Source organism: Triturus cristatus, chromosome 4_2, assembly GCF_964204655.1.
Source record: "Triturus cristatus chromosome 4_2, aTriCri1.1, whole genome shotgun sequence".
NCBI classification, from domain to species: Eukaryota; Metazoa; Chordata; class Amphibia; order Caudata; family Salamandridae; genus Triturus; species Triturus cristatus.
Window position 1 is genome coordinate 547,560,343 of NC_140586.1, and position 19,551 is coordinate 547,579,893.

General features: G+C 43.9%; 1 protein-coding gene across 1 annotated transcript in view; it reads right to left on the bottom strand.

Annotated features, from left to right (window-relative positions):
- Positions 1–19,551, bottom strand: part of HFM1 (helicase for meiosis 1) — a 3,754,865-nt gene that overhangs the window by 2,350,578 nt on the left and 1,384,736 nt on the right. Inside the window, exon 13 of the mRNA XM_085599940.1 lies at positions 143–186. Within this exon, the coding sequence (XP_085456066.1) occupies positions 143–186 (44 nt within the window). The remainder of the gene's footprint in view (positions 1–142; positions 187–19,551) is intronic.

Here is a 19,551-nt window from a genome sequence, read left to right on the forward strand (position 1 = left end):
TATGATAAATACCAATTAATATGAGTTCTATGGCATACATTATCATTTTTATTTTCATGAATGAATGGCATTGCCAATCCTTAAACATAGCATAACATAAAATAACGGAAAACTATTTAGAGAAATGGGAAATTTCTCCTACCTCTAAGTTTTGAGTCTTTTATCGAAACTGCCGACTTTTGAAGCCTGTTGTGATAGAAGCTCGGAGTTATTTGTGGCAAAACACAACTTTTTTAAAGTAAGTACGCACAGAAAAACAATTATACGAACAGAGAACTGACGAAATTAATAAAGTACACAATGTTGAATTTCAACATGTGAGGAGTCTTTCTAACACGGAATATTAAATAATTCTACAGTCACTTATTAGGAAATAAGGTGTCAACTAGTTTAAAAGAAAACGAATGCCCATAAAAGCACAATGTTAACAATTACTTATAAAAACTTACAAGGAAGTCAAAGAAGTAAAGTCAATTAATGCAATACACTTTAAAAAAAACAAAAAATATTTCACCATTACAATTTTAATTTCACGCATACCCACTAAAAAAAGTTGTTTTCTGTACATTTATCCTAATATCAGAGTCAAAAAGCAGGGGCATTATGCAATTAATTCTAGGTCTGTCATTTGCTACTTTTGGCAAAAAGTAGCAAATGACACGACGCAACCTGCTGACAGTTTTAAAAACATAGGTACAGTTTGCTGTATATTCAAACTTAACCTTTGCAAATCTATAAGAATACCACAGAACGGGACCCATGCTGGCGATCAAGAGTGTCGTGCAATCTTGTAAAGGCCAGTATTTAAATATCCTTCGTCCCAGATGGGTATTGGTGAATTTGAATCATTTTTCCCAACCTAGCTACATCAGGCGCGGTGCGTCCATTAGGGCGTTGGGGCGTAGCCCCCCCGCCCGCAGCGTCGCCCGCAGCGTCGGCGTCTTTGAACTTAAGTAAACTGAATCAGTTTACTTAAGTTCAAAGAGGAGAACTGACAACCATGTCAGTCAGAATGACGTCGGACCGCCCACCCGGGGGTGGGCGGTCCGACGTCATGTTGACTGACATGATTGTTAGACAGACCAGGCAGGAGCAACAGGCAGCAGCACAAGTGCGCATGATTGGGGACGGTGAGCGAATTTTCGCTCCGTGCCCAGTCATGCGCACTTGTGTCTGCTCTGGCTGGCGCATGCCCATTAGGAGACCGAGGGTTGAGCAAAGGCTCAAACCTCGGTCTCCTAATGGGCAGGCGGGCGAGCAGTAACCGTGCCCTACGCCAATCCTGGCGCTGCTGGCAGTGCCAGGATTGGCTGAGAGCCTGAGAGGGGCTGTAGGACCAAAACGAACGGACCCGAGGCGGCGCGGACGTGCTCAGGACCTCAGGTAGGATAAGTATTTTTTTTTATTTACTTTAACACCCCCCGCGTGATACCCCCCCCTGCGATAACCCCCCGTGTGACACATACATCCCCCTCCCCCCCCTCGCGAGCCGCAACTGGTACAATGATTAATTCCTTGGTTAATCTGACCAACGGCCAACTATCCATCTAATTTCTTAAGAGCTATAAGGTTTTCCCATGAAGCATACAGACGGTATGCACAGTGCCGATGTCAGCACTACATAATGTACGTGGGAGCTTCCCAATCGGTGTTTAACCAAATGCTTGTGTTTTGTTTGCCTGCCAATAATTGTATACGTGAAGGATCCGTTATGAATGCCAGCCTAATTTAACTATTCCTCATGTTACTTCAGTGTTGTACGACGCATGTGGGTTCTATCTGCAGCCATAATGAACTCATCATGTAGTTTATGTGTAAATGTATTTTTGTGTCACCAGAGCGCATAAACATTCACTCTTGCGAAATGTTATTTGCGAAATGTTACACACAGTTTACTATGGACAGTAACTACCATTTGGCTTGGGCTACATTATCGACCCATGCAGGCGAAATCGAGAGCCATAATGAACCCACCATTGGGTGTATGTGTAAATGCATTTTCCTTGTTAGCCGGAACACAAAAATATTCATTCTTGTGAAATGCTGTTTGGAAATGTCACATGCGGGCGAAATCTACAGACAAAATGAACCCATCATGAGGCTTTTGTGTAAATGTATTTTCTTGTCACAGGAATGCAAATGTATTCATTCTTACGTAATGTCATTTGGGAAGGTTACATGCAGTTTAATTTGCGTACTTCACAAGCACTCTGCTTGACCCTGGAATTTGTGTACTCCCTATGGTGGCGCTTTTAAATTAAAATGCCAATTCTTGTGTTCTGCTTTACTGTGCCCGGTGGTTGTGAATGCCCTGCTGAAACTCCTTGTGATTTGGTGAGATTTTACAGAGCCCATCGTGTGCTGCAAGGTAGCTGAATGGGCGCCGCGCCTACTGCAGACATCTGTTTACTTTGCAACAGATATTTGCTACGGGCCGCAGGGCACATATTTGCGAAGAGCTGGGCTGCTTTAATTTTCACAGATAGTAACTTAAGTGGAGATTCTCATGTTCCGCTTTGCTGTGCCTGGTGGTGGGTAATGGGTTGCTACTAGGGCCAGCTGACCCTCATTTAAGAGTGAGTCTTCGGAACCCGTGCTGTCCTCACAGTCAAGAATGTTATCGTGATCAATATACATGAATGTTACGGAAATAGTTTCTTTCCGTGCGACCAAATTGGTTTTTTTTTTAATCTGGTTGCGAACAGATTTCTGCAACAGGCATGGAGCTAATGAATGGGCTGCACATTTGCTCCATAAATCTGTTAGCAACTAGATTGAAATAAAAACAAAGTGTTCGCACGGAGAGAAACTATTTCCGTAACATTCAAGTAAAATGCTTCCAGTTTGAGTAGTTCAGTTTACCTCTAACTTTTTACTCTTGGCCTAGGGAATGCAGGGTGACCCATTTTATGTATACAGTTACAATTATTCAATGTTTTAATTGTATTTCATGTATAAACATGGTACAATTATAATATTTTTCGGAAGGAACAGGTTACTTGTTGACTAATTAGATTGTGCATGTGATGGTTTTGGTTAAAGAATCAATACATGATGAAGAGGAAAACAAACAGCAATACCGAACATTATTGGTCCATTTTATGTTATATATTTTGGAGATAGTTATCAGACCTCACCTTTCTGATGTGAAAATGAGTTTCGTGAGCTGGTGCCAATAAATAGTAACAATTGTCTGACTCCTTATGACTTGCCATTATTCTGGAAACTTTGCATTGAGTTTTTAGCTTGCCTGTGCTGTTCCAAGTAAAGACCAACCATCAGTAGATATAATTTGCGCATGTAGATCAACAAATAAAGAAATATGTGAGGTACTCAGGCTTGTTATCTCAAAGTCTGATATGAAGTTCTGTGGTTATACTGAATAAGTAGCTACCTGCGTCATTATACGAAATCTCTTTATTGTTGCCATAACCGCACTTTCACAATAGCTTTATTAGCCTTCTTGGTATCTCAAATATCCTCGACAATGCACCATTTGCACACTATTTTTACCCCCAAAAATTGGGGGGGGGGGGGGGTTCTACCTTATGACGGTCGGGCTTGCTCGCTGTGCGAGCACACCAACAGCCACTCATCCCAAACCTTTACCCCCCACTAATTTCAAATGTCACCAGCCGCCCCTGAGCTACATCGATATAGAAAAGAACAATATTCTGCGATAAGCCTAATATGTTATTTATCAAGAACAAGAGCAGCAAGATAAAAAGGAATAGTTTGCATCTCATAATTAGCAAGCAAGTTTAAAGCTTGTCATTTCTTTACAGTAGACTCGCCAAGTCGCTTTCCAAAATTCCCAGTAGGCACAGGCCAGCTATTGAGAGTGGCTGTTCTCCAATTAAAGCAAAGGGAACCTTTAATCTCAAGGCTGCAGCCTTATTATGTAAACCTTTCAGATAGAAGTCCAGTCTTAAGCCTTCAACACTAGCCAACAACCGTAAATGCGAATTTTCCTTAGGATATTTCCTTTCTAATTTCCAGAAGTCGAGGAAGGAATCCAGGATAAGAGCAGCATAGCCATAAAGCGCAATCAAGATGATTTTTTTTATTATAAATCTCAAGAAAGGGTGTAATGGAGTAGCCAGTATAGATGAGATTACATTTCCTCACACCAACCATTGCCCAAACGGCTGATTTCGCCACTGCTTCCCAACTAGGTGCCCAATTTTATATTTTTTGTGAAAAGGATTTCAAGGACGTGTATTGCTTGGGGACCACAAACCTACATCACACCAGTGTGCAGTGAATTGTAGTTTGTTGATTCCGAAATCTAGCAGCCTGAAATGTGGCAGTATAAATTGTCAAACAATTATTATCATAGTATAAAAGTAAAACATCAAGCTGTCTTTGGAGCCATTTTGCGGTCTAGTCAAACAGCACAAGAATGTCAGCAAGTGGTAAAATGATGATAAGATGATGGTTTACCTCAGAGTAAAAGCCCTTTCAATAGCATTAGAAAAGATCTTCGTTAATTCTGACAAATAAAATGCTAACTTTAATGGTGCAAGATGACAGTCCTGTTAAGGCTATTGCTGGTCATGATTTCATCAGTCCTGTACCTCTAATTATTCAACTGAACCCTTTTCAAGTAGATGTGTACAAGGTATTGACCAAAGTGAGTGCAGTATTCCCATACTAGGTAGCTTTACCCACAGACATTGCTGGCCCACCCTGATAAATGCTGCTTGGATTTCAACAGAATAGGCATACAAATGTCCTTTCTTTGTCAACATCCGTAGGACACCTCACAGTTGATTTGAGCAGATGGGAGGCAGGTGGGATACACACGGACATACAAACATACTCGCACTCACCCATCTACATGCACACTGAAACCCATACATTCACAAGCACACACACATACACCCACCATTCACAAGCATATACAGACACTCATTCACAGCAGGCATGCACTAATACACATACATTCATACATATACCCATATACGCATGCACCAAGCATTAAAAAAATAAAACTTTCCAGACCACTGTGGTGATCTTAGATGGTGGGAGGGAAGCCCGCGAGCTTCCTGGAGGGTTTGGACTGCCACCTACTTTCACTGGCTGACATTGTTTCTACCACTGAGAGAAGGCTGCAGTCCCTTACTCGTCACAGAGTGGGATGGGGTCAGGTAGACTTTCTGACCCCACCCCACTCTGTGACTACACAGATTAACACTCTGCTCTTGGTTCTTTAGGGATTAAAACGGAAGCACCCAGGTCTGAATCTATCTGTGATGCACCACCCCATTCTGAGGAAGAGGACCTTGAGGACTTGCTGGGATGAGGAGTTCACACACACAGGCCTGTGAAATTCTTATCCCATCAAAGTTTAACTCAGGGATATAGCACATGTATTGTGCCTTGCAGCCTGACCTGAACAAAAAGAGTGTCTGTCAGGTTGACCTTTCCTCAGCCTGACAGGCATTCTTCATGTCATCAAAAAGGTGGGGATGTAGTGCCCCATTGCCCTTAATGGCTGGTCATGCCTGCTCACATTGTAAACACCAAGTGAAGTGTGCTAAGACCTGGGCACAATCCGACTTGCTCGATATATATATGCAGCAGTTCTGCAACGTTTTCCTCAAGACACAAACCAAAAGTATTCCAAAAAATGTAGAAGAGTCCAGAAAAAAATAAGCATATACATAGGTTTTCCATGAAAGCCCCAATATAAAGAAAAAATGTAATTTGTTGACACAATATTTATAACAAATGGGTCAAATATGGTTGATGAAAATTAAGGAGCCCTTTTAATTACTGAGTTTGGAACTCCATCAGAGTCTAGAGTCAAACCAGTTTATAAACCTAATTACGTGATGGTATTTTTTAACAGATCTTAGATATTAGGTACTTATCAGGTACATAACTAGTAAGAATTACCTCCTTGGGCGCCTCTGTATAAATCACTAAGAAATTCTAACCAAACCTGTTCTGAAAGTTTGCCAGGCAGGAGCATCTCAAATATGATTGGTACCTTCTGCCTCTAATGACCACAACAGACAGAAATGACCTGTTGCAATAGCATTGTCCATTATTTACTAGGCCTTTGAAGCAGCCAAACCTTTATTTTCACTTAATACATTACTTTTAAAGGTTCTTATAAGCTCTTTACCAGCAACCTATCCTCTATTGTGTGGAATGCAGAGAGTACACTAGACACCAGGATTTAAATTTAAAAAATATAGAATGCTGTGGTAGCCAGCTTGCCCTGGCACATGATTGTATCTCCACCACTAAAGGTGTTAGAGTCCATCTGAAACCCAATTTGCCCTTCCCGGAGGGTGAGGGCAGAACCATGCTATACACTATGGTGTTATTTATTTGATAAATAAATGTGGCTAAAGGCTGACCAGGCCTGGCACCAGGCTGCACTCCCCATACCTAAAGCCCAAACAAACTTTCCACACCCAGGGGCCTTTAGACTGAATGCTGCAACCGTCCCAAAGCAATCTGAGAGGAACTTTTGATTTCTTTAGGTGTAGTTTTACATATGGGCCAGAAGACAGGAGATAAAGCCCTGCCTTCTACCCAATAGTGGTGGCCGAGTGACTATATGGTGGTAGGACAAAACGTTAAGATTGGAGATTCACCAAAACATTCCCTTTTTTCGACACCAATCTTAGGTGTATTGTGAACCGTCCAATCTTGCCATTTAGGAGGCAAAAAGATTGGTGCCCAGATGCGGAGGCTGCAGGCTAGTATTAGGAGGGGTAAGCCTTGCACCCTATTTTCTTTCTAACTGGTTGGGTTTCTGACATCGCTTCTCCCCAAGAAATGACAGAAAGGAAGTAAACATCCCAATCTGCCCAACCAGAGGAACTGAAAGCCCACACAACTATCATGGAATAAAGCCAGGAAATGAGTAGGGTGTGGCACAGGACAAGATTGATGTTTGCAGCAAAAGGGGGAGCATACTGCCTGGCATGCCAGTACACAATTCACCCAGATGTATTTTGGTAAATGCAGTGCATGATAACATTCACTTTAGATGAAAGTCTTCAGTATTCACCATTGTTGGTACAGCCATTGATGTATATCTCTAGACACATTTTCCAAGATATTTGGCCTTCTTCAAAATAAGTATCACTTTTCAGGCTTCTGTACCACTCCCAGAGCACAGGTGTACGCCAATGAACTCGTCTGCTCAATAACTCAACAAGGAGGCAATCACAGAAGGAGGGAAGGAGCATGCTGTCTGGCAAACCAGCAAACAATTCACCAAAATGCAGAGTGGTAAATGCAGTGCATGACAACTCACTTTAGTTAAAAGTCTTTAGCATTTACCACTGCCGGCACAGACAGTGCTGTGTATCTGTAGACATATGTTTCAAGATTTTTGTCCTTCTTCAATAGAGAATTAACACTTTAGATTTGGGGGTGCTGGCAATATTCTCATCGTCTTCTCATGTTTCTAGACCACTCATAGAGTGAAGGTGCATCCCAATTAGATCATCAATCAATAACTTCAACGAGCTTCTAAAAAACAGAAGTTCCTTGTCTGGAATACCAGCACCAACTTGATGTTTGCAGGACATTCTAGGTAAGAAAATGTGGTGGGAACAGTGTAAGCCGGACCTCCATAGACTCTCCTGGGAGTCTAGATTTCAGAAATGTCTGGGTTTGGTAGTTTGTTATTGGTGACAGCCAGCAAAAGACCCAAATACTGCAGCTACCAACATTGCCAGAAAAACTGCAATTCCAAGGAAAATCGTATTGGTGGGGGCATCTGTTGCAGGGATTCTGCACAAACACAGAACTATGCCAGTAGTTGGCGGAGGTTCGTACCACTTTACTCAAGGATTCATTTATCAAGAACGATATCCAACAATTTGTGTTGGACATAAAATAAAACCTTTTTATTGTCTTGAAATGAGCAAAGTGAAGGTGCATCCTAAACAACAAAAGCTGACACGTGTTTCGCCCTGTGGCCGATAGGCCTGGGGCTTTCTCAAGGCTGGTAGACGTAACACATATCAAGTGTTAAAAGACAATACCATGCAGCAAAATAAAATTAAAAGATAAATCCCAAAAGTGTGTGGGGTCAAACTAAGTATAAGAGTTGTGCATGTGTCAAAAACTATGGGAGGTTCAGAGAAAGTGCATCACCACGTGAGTACCAGACAAGATTTGGGTGGTTGGTCAAAGGAAAAAGAAGAGGAAGGAGAAACCGGATGTGAAAGAGAAGAGACAAGAGAAGAATGAGAAAATACAAGATATGAGAAAGGAGAGAGAGCAGTGGAAGAGAATGGAAAAAATAAAGGAAAACAATTAATCCAGTTGAAAGATTACGAGCAAATCCACGGCTTAGTAGCAGCATTAGAAAGTACTGTTTGAACGTTATTGGTCCATGATATGGGGGAGAAAGGCAAATGTTAACGTTGGTTCACCATGCGTCAGAACTGGAACAGAAATAGACATATGAAATGTGTCGTAGATAAAATCAGAAATGTTGTGAACCATGCATCAGGAAAACATATGGTAACACTGTGTAAAGATAATTTTTACATGGTATGTGGGGAAAAGGCAAAGGTTAATACAAAAGCAGGTAATATAATGTACATCATGCAGCAGGACTAATGACAACAGTAAACGTTTGGAATGTGTCATACATAAAACGCACACGGTATGTGGGAGAAAGGCAAGGTTAATACAAAAGCAGGTTGTGTACTGGCGCTGATTGTACATCATGCAGCTAGACTAATGACAACAGTAAACATTTGGATTGTGTCATACATAAACCAGAAGTATAGTTGAAGCTAGCATCGGAACAGTGGACAAAGATTTATGGGGCATATTAACAAGCCAGGCGATAAAATTATCGCAGAAAACTGCCGCTAAAACGGCGATAATGGGCTTGATAATATGCTCTATGGAATTCCAATTGAAGCCCATGTTAGATGTCCTTCACATTTAACATGGGCTTCAATTGGAAGAAGTCAAGGTCAGGTGGATTACACTTCTATTTGTGAGAAAACGGAAAAGTGCACTTACTGGGTTATACTGTGGGTCAGCCAAACATAAGGTAAAGTAGAAATCCGTGGCTTACCAAAGTCCAGTAGAGGCGGTAAATGCAACTAGAAAAATAAAGAGAAAAGTACGGGATTGCCAGGAGAAAGATGGGAGGAAAACAGGAAAAGAGGCACAAAGTGAAACGGGCCCTGGAGTCAGGTGGTGGCCTTAAAAGCGACATGAAAACAGCAAAAGGGGGCCGAAGTACAAGGATAAGAGCGAATATGAGCTTGGCCGTAAGCTTGTAAGACAAAAGGGCTGGAGCTGGGGAGCAGCCCGCATCTCTCGCAAAGGAACATGGAAAGTGACGGGTGGGTGCGCGAGCCAGGCTCAGATAAAAACAAAAGCTAAACGTTCGGCATGAAAGGCTTTATACACTTATAATCGGGGGCAAAAAGGACGGTCAAGGTATGACTTACTTATGCTAGAAAAACGAAGAGCGTGGTCTCTGTGGTCGATAGCGTCTCTGCGGTCTGTGGAAGGAATACTCAGCGACTCGAATTCCATGGCATGTAAATAGGACCCCTTCTAGCGTTAGAAAGGTGCGGTGTCATCTGGCCCGATTGCCATGAAAAAGTCACTGTAGGCAGGTCGTAAACAAAAACAATGTGCAAAGAGGAAGGAGAATATCAAAAGGAATCCAAAAAGGAGGGCTGGGATGGAAGCTTGAAACTTAGTAATACAAATTAAAAGAGAAAATTAAAAGAAAAAATTAGAAGACAGGCCAGAATAAGACATGTTAGAGTTACTCCCAAGTGGGTATAGACAGAAGTAAAAATCACATGGACCAAGGGGTGAGAAATGCACAGCTATAAGTACTGCCCTGGAGTGGGGACAAAGGGAGAAGACAGGACACTGAAATTCCATGCAGTACTTGTAACACATTAATACATAAGGTAAAAAAAGGAGTAGTGAGGTATATAATATTACATAAGATAAATGAAACATAAATAAAGTCAAAAAGTCAAATAAGGTAAATAAGTGAAAGGACTGGTGCCATATACTCATCTGGTAACCTGTGGGTTTCACAAAGACGGAAGGAAAGTCCAGGGTTGATCTATATGATTAGCAGACGAGACAGGAAGGAAGGTATTCAAGTCCCAGTCATACTAGGGTGGTGGTAAGGTGATGTTAATGTGCAGAGTAGTCCTAGTAGAAGAAAGATTCTTAAATAATGAGGAGTGTATGGGCCCTCAGGAAGAAGTTAGGGTGCTCATAAATTATGTAAGGTTGGAAAAGTGCCTCAAGGACAAGAAGTTACATGCAATTATAAGGGTGGAAAAAGCTTGGGGTTAGTGTAACGTCTCTGTGTGTGGTAATTCATGCACAGTTCAGAAAAACCTTAGCTATATAAACATATCATATGGTTAAGAGGATCCAGGTCCATCAATAAAGCCAGTAATGCATCTCTGCATCCTTATTTAGTCTTTTTTCCACAGTGTTCATGCGAAGGGTGTATTCACTCTTCTTCTGTCTTAGGACAAGTTCACGATTGCCACCTCTGGACGATGGTTTTACCTGTTCAAGTCTAAAGAATTTGAAGCTCTTGTGGTGTGGGTGGTATTCTTGGTAGTGTTCCGTTAATGGGGGACCAACCTCGGTTTTATTTATGTTCCGATAGTGTTCCAGGATCCTGGTTTTTAGGGGACGGATAGTACTGCCTATGTATGCTTTTCTGCAGGGACAAATGATTACATAGATTATGTATGTTGAATTACAGTTTATCCAATCCTTGATCTTGTAAGTGTTCTGTTGGTTGTACTTAAACTCCAATTGTTTGTTACTCCCTAGTTTGCATACATTGCAATCATGGCACGTCTAGAAGTCACGTGGTCTGGTCAGGAAGTGTGATACTGGTTGAGTACGTTTATCCACAAATTCAGATCAGCATAGAATCTGTTTGAGATTTTTGGCTCTTCTGAAACCCATCTGGGGAAAGTTTTCCATCTTGCCCGTTAGGGATGCATTGCCAGTAAGCAGGTACCAGTGTTTTTGTAGGGTTTTCCGGATGTGATGATGGCCGTTGTGAAAATCAGTAAGAAACCTAATTCTGTTAGGTTTGTCTGTATTTTTTTGCCATTTTGGGTTGGAGTAGTGCATCACGGGATAGGGTTTCACAGTCCGTGGCAGTTTTGACCATCAGGTTTTTGTGGTTGCCTCGTTATTTCAATCTATCTGTAAAGTCCTGTGATTTTTCTCTGTAGGTTTCCAAAGTGCTGCAGTTTCTTCTCATCCTTTTGAATTCACCTTTGGGGATATTTTGTATGGTTTTTGGAGGATGGCAACTATCAGCCCTAAAAGTCGAGTTAGCCAATGTCGGTTTCCTGAAAGTTTTGGTTTGCAATCTGTTGTCATCTACGTATAATGTTATGTCCAGAAAGTCAATTTCTGATGACAAAGTGGTCGATGTGGTTTGGATATTGACATTGATTTTGCAGAGAAATTAATTGAGAGTGGTTTGTGCTCCCTGCCCAGATACACAGAATATCATCGATGTAGCGCCCCCAGTAGAGGGTGAAAAAGCATCATCCCAGAGCCAGTATTTTTCAACCAACCTCATGAAGATACAAGCATATGGTGGGGCAAATTTGGCTCCCATAGCACATCCATGGAGCTGCAGGTAGTATTTGGAATTGAAGGTGAAAGCATTGTTAGTTAGGCAGAAATGTAGCATCTCCAAAATCATCTCATTGGATTCCATGTAGTGAACTGATTTGGTAGCTAGTGCTTTGCAAACTGCTTCCATGCCGTCCTCATGACGAATCGAGGCATAGAGACTGACTACATCTATGGTAGTCAGAATGCACTCCTTATCCCAAGGGATGTTATTCAGTTTCAGTAAGATGTCTTTAGTGTCTTGTATGTATGAGGGGAGATCCCTCATGAATGGTTGGGAGTTGTTGGTCAATGTATTCTCCTATTTGTGAACAGATGGAATTAACTCCTGCAATGATTGGTCTTCCAAGAGGTCTAGTGTATCTTTTGTATATTTTTGGCAGTAGATAGAGTCGCCATGGTGGGCTGTTCCATGAATAGATCATTTAATTCCTCCAAGGTGAGTAAACGGTTAGCATGTAGTTTTCTCTTCAGATCTTGAAGAATTCTTTTGGTGGGATTAGCGGTAAGTACCATATAACAAGTGGTGTCATTCAATTGTCTTTGTGCCTCCGTAATGTAATAATCTACATGTTGGAGCACAACGTTGCCACCTTTGTCTGCTTCTTTGATTACCAGTTCAGGGTTAGTTCTTAGTTCCTTCAAGGTGTTCATTTCATGGTTTTTTAGGTTGGTAGGTAGATAGTATTTCTTGTTTTGATATATCTGGTGTTCTCTAGTTAGATCCCTAGATACTGCTGTGTAGAAAAGGTCAGTGGTATTTCCACTGGGTAGCTGAGGGCAAAAGGTTGACCTGGAGCATAATGTTTTATTGACTAGGTGCCTGGTGTCAATGTACAATTCTCATACCAGGGCAAGTGGGGATAGTGATTGGTCTTCAGGATCATCAGCTAGTGTGGATAGCAAGTGTATATTTTCCAAATCTAGGACTGCAAGTGAGCTTGTAATGGGAACTCTTTGTTCTTTGATTATGGGTGGTTTATTATGAAAGAAGGCGGTTAACTTAAGTTTTCGCGTGAATTTGAAAAGGTCTCTCATAGTTTTGGTGAGGTCCCAAAATGCGGTTGGACAGAATGAGAGTCCCATATTCAAAACCTCTTTCTGCGAGTCGGTGTTTGGTTGGCCCGAGAGGTTAACCATTCGGTCTTTGGGTCAGTTTCCCGTTGTCTCCTTGCTCTGGTTATCACTTCCCCTGTTGGTTTTGGTGTTCATGTATTTGGGGCGTTTTCTGGTGTGGTTCTGATATCTTGGGTGGGCAGGTACCGAAACATAGCCGGTGTCTCAATTCTTCCTCTAAAAAATTAACCACCACTTTGGCTGTGGTGGCTACAATTTCTGGTCCGTGGGAGTCGGCCTCCGAGCTAGTAACTGTATCTTGTACTTGCCGTGGTTGGGAGATGGTAGTTCCTTTTGGGATGTTGTTGTAACATTTGGCGAAAGTATACACCCTTCCCAATTGGTAGTCTATTTGATCTTACCGGAATTTCCTATTTTTTCTCTGGATCAAATCTTCCTCGTATTCGTCTATAATCCTGTTGAGAATCTCGTAGTTCTTGCTGGTGATATCACCCCAGTTAGATTCCTCTATTTTCGTTGTAAGGTCATCCACCTCGCTTTTATATTTGGTGTGCTCCTCTTCTGCAATGTCTATCAATTGGCGAATCAAATTATTAGAAGCTTCCCTTAAATTCTCCTCCAATTTGGTAATCTGGTAATCTGGTCCGGTTATTGTCCAACACAAATTTTTGGATATCAATCTTGATAAATTAATCCTTGATTAAAGTGATACAAACCTCCACCAACTACTGGCATTATCCCTTTCTAATGGCATTTCTAATGGCATTTGGGTGTAGCCATTTGTGAGGTACGTACCAGCCAACATATTGGGTCTCTAAAACAAGTGCGTCAATCCCAGTCTTACACACCCCGGTTATCCTGTACAGAACTATGCGCAGGATTATGGGACCTTGGTGTATAGGGACTGGATCTTCCTACCACCTTAGTACCCACAAGCCCAGGACCGACTAGCTATATTGTCTCACTTGCTCTCCTACTCACTCACAGAGAAATAAATGATTAGATACCCCAGAACACAACACTCCCAGAACTCTCAAGACACACCCTTTCGCTCGCACTCTTGTACTTGTCCACAATAAGATCTGACAGAGACACAAAATAGTTTAAAATATTTATTTTAACTAACGTGTCCTAACATGCAGTATATGTGTCACAACAAGAAGGAAAATGCATAGTACAAATATAGTCAACATAGCAGCTAGTCCATAAAACATGAAGGGAGATGTCACCACAGAAAGACAATAGAGCCTAACCTCCCTCCCCTTGCTACGGAGCATTATTATTATATATCAGAAGATCTCTGGCCTTTGTCAGCAGACCCCATACCTTAGCCTATAGATGGTAGATCTACATCATAGGTGCTGTCTCGCTCTTCTCCCTGGAAAGGTCCCTCTCCAAGTGTGTCTCATCTAATTTGTGTACCCCACTAAAAACCAAAGTACGTTGTCCAAACATCAGCTGCAGCAATATGTTTTGTCTAAGGGCTAATGTCTGGCCAGAACAAAATAACAAGGGGCATTGTTGTTCGACCTTGCACCTAATGTTCAGTCAAAATCCCAGGAACATGCGGTGAGCAAACACAATAATGAATCCTCATGTGAAAGCAACCATAAAAAGTATTTAAAAAATAAAGACATGTAGTAACATGCACAAGGAAGCAGGCAGGCTGAGACGTGCTCATGCTAACTTAGTGAAGACGACAATGTCCCTATGGGCCACGTGACACCCTCCACATGACCTGGGGGCATATATATGAAAGGAAAAATTAGTCGCAAACGCTGCGAATCGCTAAAAACAGCGTTTGCGACTGATTTTTAGCGCTTTCATATGTATGACACACTTCCACACAGAAAACTAAGAAATCGCTAAATTAGCGATTTCTTAGGCTGCGAAACAAGTAAACTGCGAATTTCCTTGCGAATACTTAATTTGCGATTTCTTAGCTGAGCGAAAATCGCTAACAAGAAATCGCAAACTAAGAAATCGCAAGCACATGTATGAAAAAGTCACAAATTGCGAATTTACGAAAATCGCAATTGAAGAAATCGCTATTAACACCAATTGCTTGCAGGTGGAAAACTGGTGCAAGGTACTTAAACCACCCCACAATGCAACAGACCCACCCACAATGGCAGCAATGTTCGTGATAGCCAGGAGGCTGCGTATTCGTGCCCTTGCTCAGAGGAGAATGAGACAGGAACGTATATTCAGGCTGCGCATCACTCTGTTCCAGCACACTGAAGAGGACATCTATGACAAGTACAGACTGCACCCACAGACCATAATGGACCTGATTGAGGAGCTGAAACCCTACTTGGAGCACCCTACACGCAGGACACAAACAATTCCCACACATGTGCAGGTCCTGTGCTCCTTGCACCTCCTGGCGTCAGGGAGTTTCCAACGGGTAATAGCGGAGGTTGGTGGGGTGTCACAGAGTGCACTTTCGCGTTTCTTCCATGCCTTCCTAGATGCAATGCTACAGAGGCTCTCACATCACATTTACTTCCCCACCACCCAACAGGCATTACAGCAAACAAAACTGGACTTCTACCACATTGCACGTTTCCCCCACGTCATTGGCTGCATCGACGGGACCCATGTGGCCATCACACCCCCAGCAGCAACTGAATATGTCTACAGGAATCGGAAATGCTACCATTCCCTCAACATACAGATTGTGTGAAACGCAAAGTATCTCATCACAGACATCGTACCCAAATACCCCGGCAGTACACATGACTCTTTCATCTTCAGACACAGTGGAATACACAGACGTCTGAGTGCTGGAGAGTTTGGGGAGGGGTACCTGCTAGGTAAATACATGGCATACATCAATACATCCACTACATCACTTGAGGGGGGGGACATTGACTTACCTATTGTGTTTGTCCATGCAGGTGATAGTGCCTATGCAGTGCGCGACTTCATCCTGACCCCATATCTGGATCCTGCAAATGCAAGTGAGAGGAGCTACAACAGGGCACACAGATCTACACGCTGCGTCATTGAGCGTACCTTTGGAATCCTGAAGAGCCGCTTCAGGTGCCTGCATAAAAGCGGAGGCGCACTGCAATACAGCCCTGAGACCTGCTGTAAAATCGTGGCAAGCTGTGCAATGCTACATAACATGGCAATGAGGAAAGGCACCACAATTGATGTGACAGATACAGACACATCGGATGACGAGCGCCTTGCTCCCCCTGCCAGACCAGCATCAGGAGTCGGTGCAGCTGCTGGACGCCAGAGACGGACTGAGATCACACAAAACTACTTCTAGGTGAGTAATGATGAAAAAAGACAAAAATAGCCTGATAATGTGTTAAGTGTTTATTCACACTTCACATTGAAGAAATTATAGCTGTCCCCAGCACATGTTGTGCACACAGTGCAGGTAATGCACAAGTAATCGTGCATACAGCAGTTTAGGGTTAATGCACCCGTGTTGCAGTGAGTGTCACCGCACATGTTCACCTCCTTCGGTGACGTCCAGGCTGAGTGCCCCCCATGGTGTTCCCTTGGCCTGCACCCTGTCTGGCACTGCGGCGTCTTTCCCCTGGCAAGGTGGGAGTGATGCTGCTACGACTTGAGGTGTCCTCACTCTCGGCAGAGGCCATGAGTGCGCTGCCACCAGCATTGGCCGTCTGCAGCTGCTCCACAGCAGTGGTCACCTGCGCAAGTCCACGGGCAATATCCTGGCAGCAGTGTGCCATCTCAACCTGCATAGTTACGCTTCTGCGTGTTAGGGTGCTGGTGGTGGTGCAGAGGCTGTTTACGGCCTTGGTGTAATTTTGTAGGCGTGCATTGGCACGTCGGCCAGCCCTGTCATTTGCGGCTTGGTTTTGCCTCAAAGTGTCACACAGCTCATGGATTGCCCCTGCCATGGCCACGAAGCCCTCCCCCATGTTCTTGTGGTCCTTGTGTATGCGGCATAGCTGCCGATTAATTGACCGCAGTGCTTTGCTTTGCAGGCGCTGTTCCTGCAGCATGCCCTGTTCCAGGCCTGCGAACACGGATCGCACAGCTTCAGTCGCAGTGCTGCTCCTGGGCCTTGATCTGCATGTGTCCTGCGGTGTACTCCTTGGCCTTTGTGTCTCATGGATGGGCATGTGTGACACACCCTGACTCCCCTCTCTCCTGTCGGTGTCATCCCCTGTGGCAGGTAATTCGTCCTCAAATGGAGGCAGTGGGGGCACATGTGCGCGCTTCCTGCGCTGGATTAGCTGCTGCTGTGTCATCACTGGAGTCCGCTGGGTGTGCAGGCTCCTCACCCTCTGCGCTGTCTTCTTGGGCCCTGGAATGTGCTGTGGATGTAAAGGGGACTACATGAGTTTGTGTTATTGTCTGCATGTGGCAATCAATAAAGTCCCAACAGTTTTTCTTGGCTAACCTCTGACACTGTATCATTCACTTATCCCCAACCCACATATTGCATTTAATTTCCTTTGTCTCATGGACACACTGTCAGACACAGTACTACGAGTCCCATGATGCATTGCTGGGTGTGCTGTAAGACATGGGCTGGAATGACATTTTGGGAGTTGACTGTGCGCATTTGGGGAAGTGTGCATGGGATGGGGAGGAGTGCAGATTGATTTTGCATGCATCTTACCTTGACTGCTGGATGCAGGGTCGGAGCTGTCTATGTAAGCCACACCACGCTCTCAGGTAGGAGAGTAGACTCCATGAACTCCTCATGGGGGATTGGCTGCTCTGCAGTGGATGGTCCTCCTCCAGTCTGATTAGCGTCCTTCAGTCTGGCTGCCACCCTCTCCTTGGACCTCTGGCGCATGTCGTACCACCGCTTGCGCAGCTCTTCAATGGTACCTGTGGTGACTCCCACTGCATTCACCTTGTTCTGTATTTCAAGCCATATTTTCCTCTTCCTGGCCTCTGGGACACGCAGTGCCTTCTTGCCGAAGAGGAGCTCATGGCTGCAGACCATCTCCTCAATGAGGACCTCCTGCTCCTTTTCAGAGAACTTATGCTTTCTCTTCCTTTTCTCAGCATCCTTGCCCTGCTTTTCTGTGGTGGAATCCATTGCTGGTTGCACTCTCCTTGGATGCCTCCTCTCACTCCCCATTACAACAAACAAATGATGGACGGAATGCTGACAATGCAGACATTCTCCCCCAGTCAAGAGATCTGGGTTAAATCCATCGTTCTTTTGCCCACCACGCCACCCCAGTTTAGACATGGCCATATGCAAATCAGTCTTGTTGTTGTAACGCTTTTCGCCCTAAGTGGGATGGGTATTCCCAGACGTGGGACCCGTGCTCACTACGCCACTGGAGTCAAGCTATCCTGGCTGATGAAGGCTGATAGCCAGAAACCGGTCCTAGGATGCTTGATTCCGGTCCAGGGAAGACATGGCTTGGCAGTTCGGGCTGGACTGTTCCCATGAGGCACAGGGTCAAGACTGATTTGCATATGGCCATGTCTGAACTGGGGTGGCGTAGTGGGCAAAAGAACGATGGATTTAACCCAGATCTCTTGACTGGGGGAGAATGTCTGCATTGTCAGCATTCCGTCCATCATTTGTTTGATGTAACGCTTTTCGCCCTAAGTGGGATGGGTATTCCCAGACGTGGGACCCGTGCTCACTACGCCACTGGAGTCAAGCTATCCTGGCTGATGAAGGCTGATAGCCAGAAACCGGTCCTAGGATGCTTGATTCCGGTCCAGGGAAGACATGGCTTGGCAGTTCGGGCTGGACTGTTCCCATGAGGCACAGGGTCAAGACTGATTTGCATATGGCCATGTCTGAACTGGGGTGGCGTAGTGGGCAAAAGAACGATGGATTTAACCCAGATCTCTTGACTGGGGGAGAATGTCTGCATTGTCAGCATTCCGTCCATCATTTGTTTGTTGTAACTCCTCTCACTCCCCAAGCAGCCTCTGGGTGTGGCTCAGGTGAGCAGGTGCAGGAAATCACTCCAGTTTCCTGTTTGTGATGTCATCAGGCTGCACCTGGATTGCAGGTTCCAGTTTTTGCAATTTCTTAATTAGCGAATTTCGCAATTAAGAAATCGCAAAATGGGTGTCTGAGAACAATTTGCGATTTTTAAGAAATCGCAATTTATTTGCGATTTATTTTTTACATCCCGCTTAGCGAATCTCAATTTGCAAATCGCTAAATATCGCAAATTAGGATTCGCTAAACGGGATTTTGATACATATGCCCCCAGGTCATTAGTCCTGTGCTAAGACAGAAATCAGAAGTAAGCAGAGGCAAAGCATCTTAGTGTCATTCCAATTAGGATAGTCATGAAGCCAATTTTCTTTTATTGCGAGGTTATATTTTTCAAAATATTTTGCCAATTGGGCACTCAAAAGCTCATCCATTCATAGTTAGTCTTCGGAGACATAAATGTTGTGGGAAAAGCAGAATGCCATGAACTCCAGAATGTTGTCTGTCCCTTCCATATTAAAAAGGTATGCCATCCAGTTTAGTAGATCGAACGAGCACACATGCTCCTCATATCCAGAGGCTGTTAGGAGCATGCTAGGGCAACCTGCGCCAACTTTGATGAAACTCTGATCAATGATGCGCTGCGCACGGGCACAGGTACTCAAATCTGCCATTGGGCCAGGCAGAGGATCACACAGCAGGCGCCTACCCATGGCACATGCCTGATCATGGGCCTTCAACTGACCCACTAGCAGATCGTAAACCAGGGCAGTGTGTGTGGTATTGGAGAGGCAGACATCCCGGGCCAATTGAAATGGGCACCGGAGGCATTGGAACACAGGTTGCAAGCAGGCGAAGTAGGAATAACGGAAGGTCAGCCAATAGTCGATGGCAAAGGACGTTACTGGCATAGGACC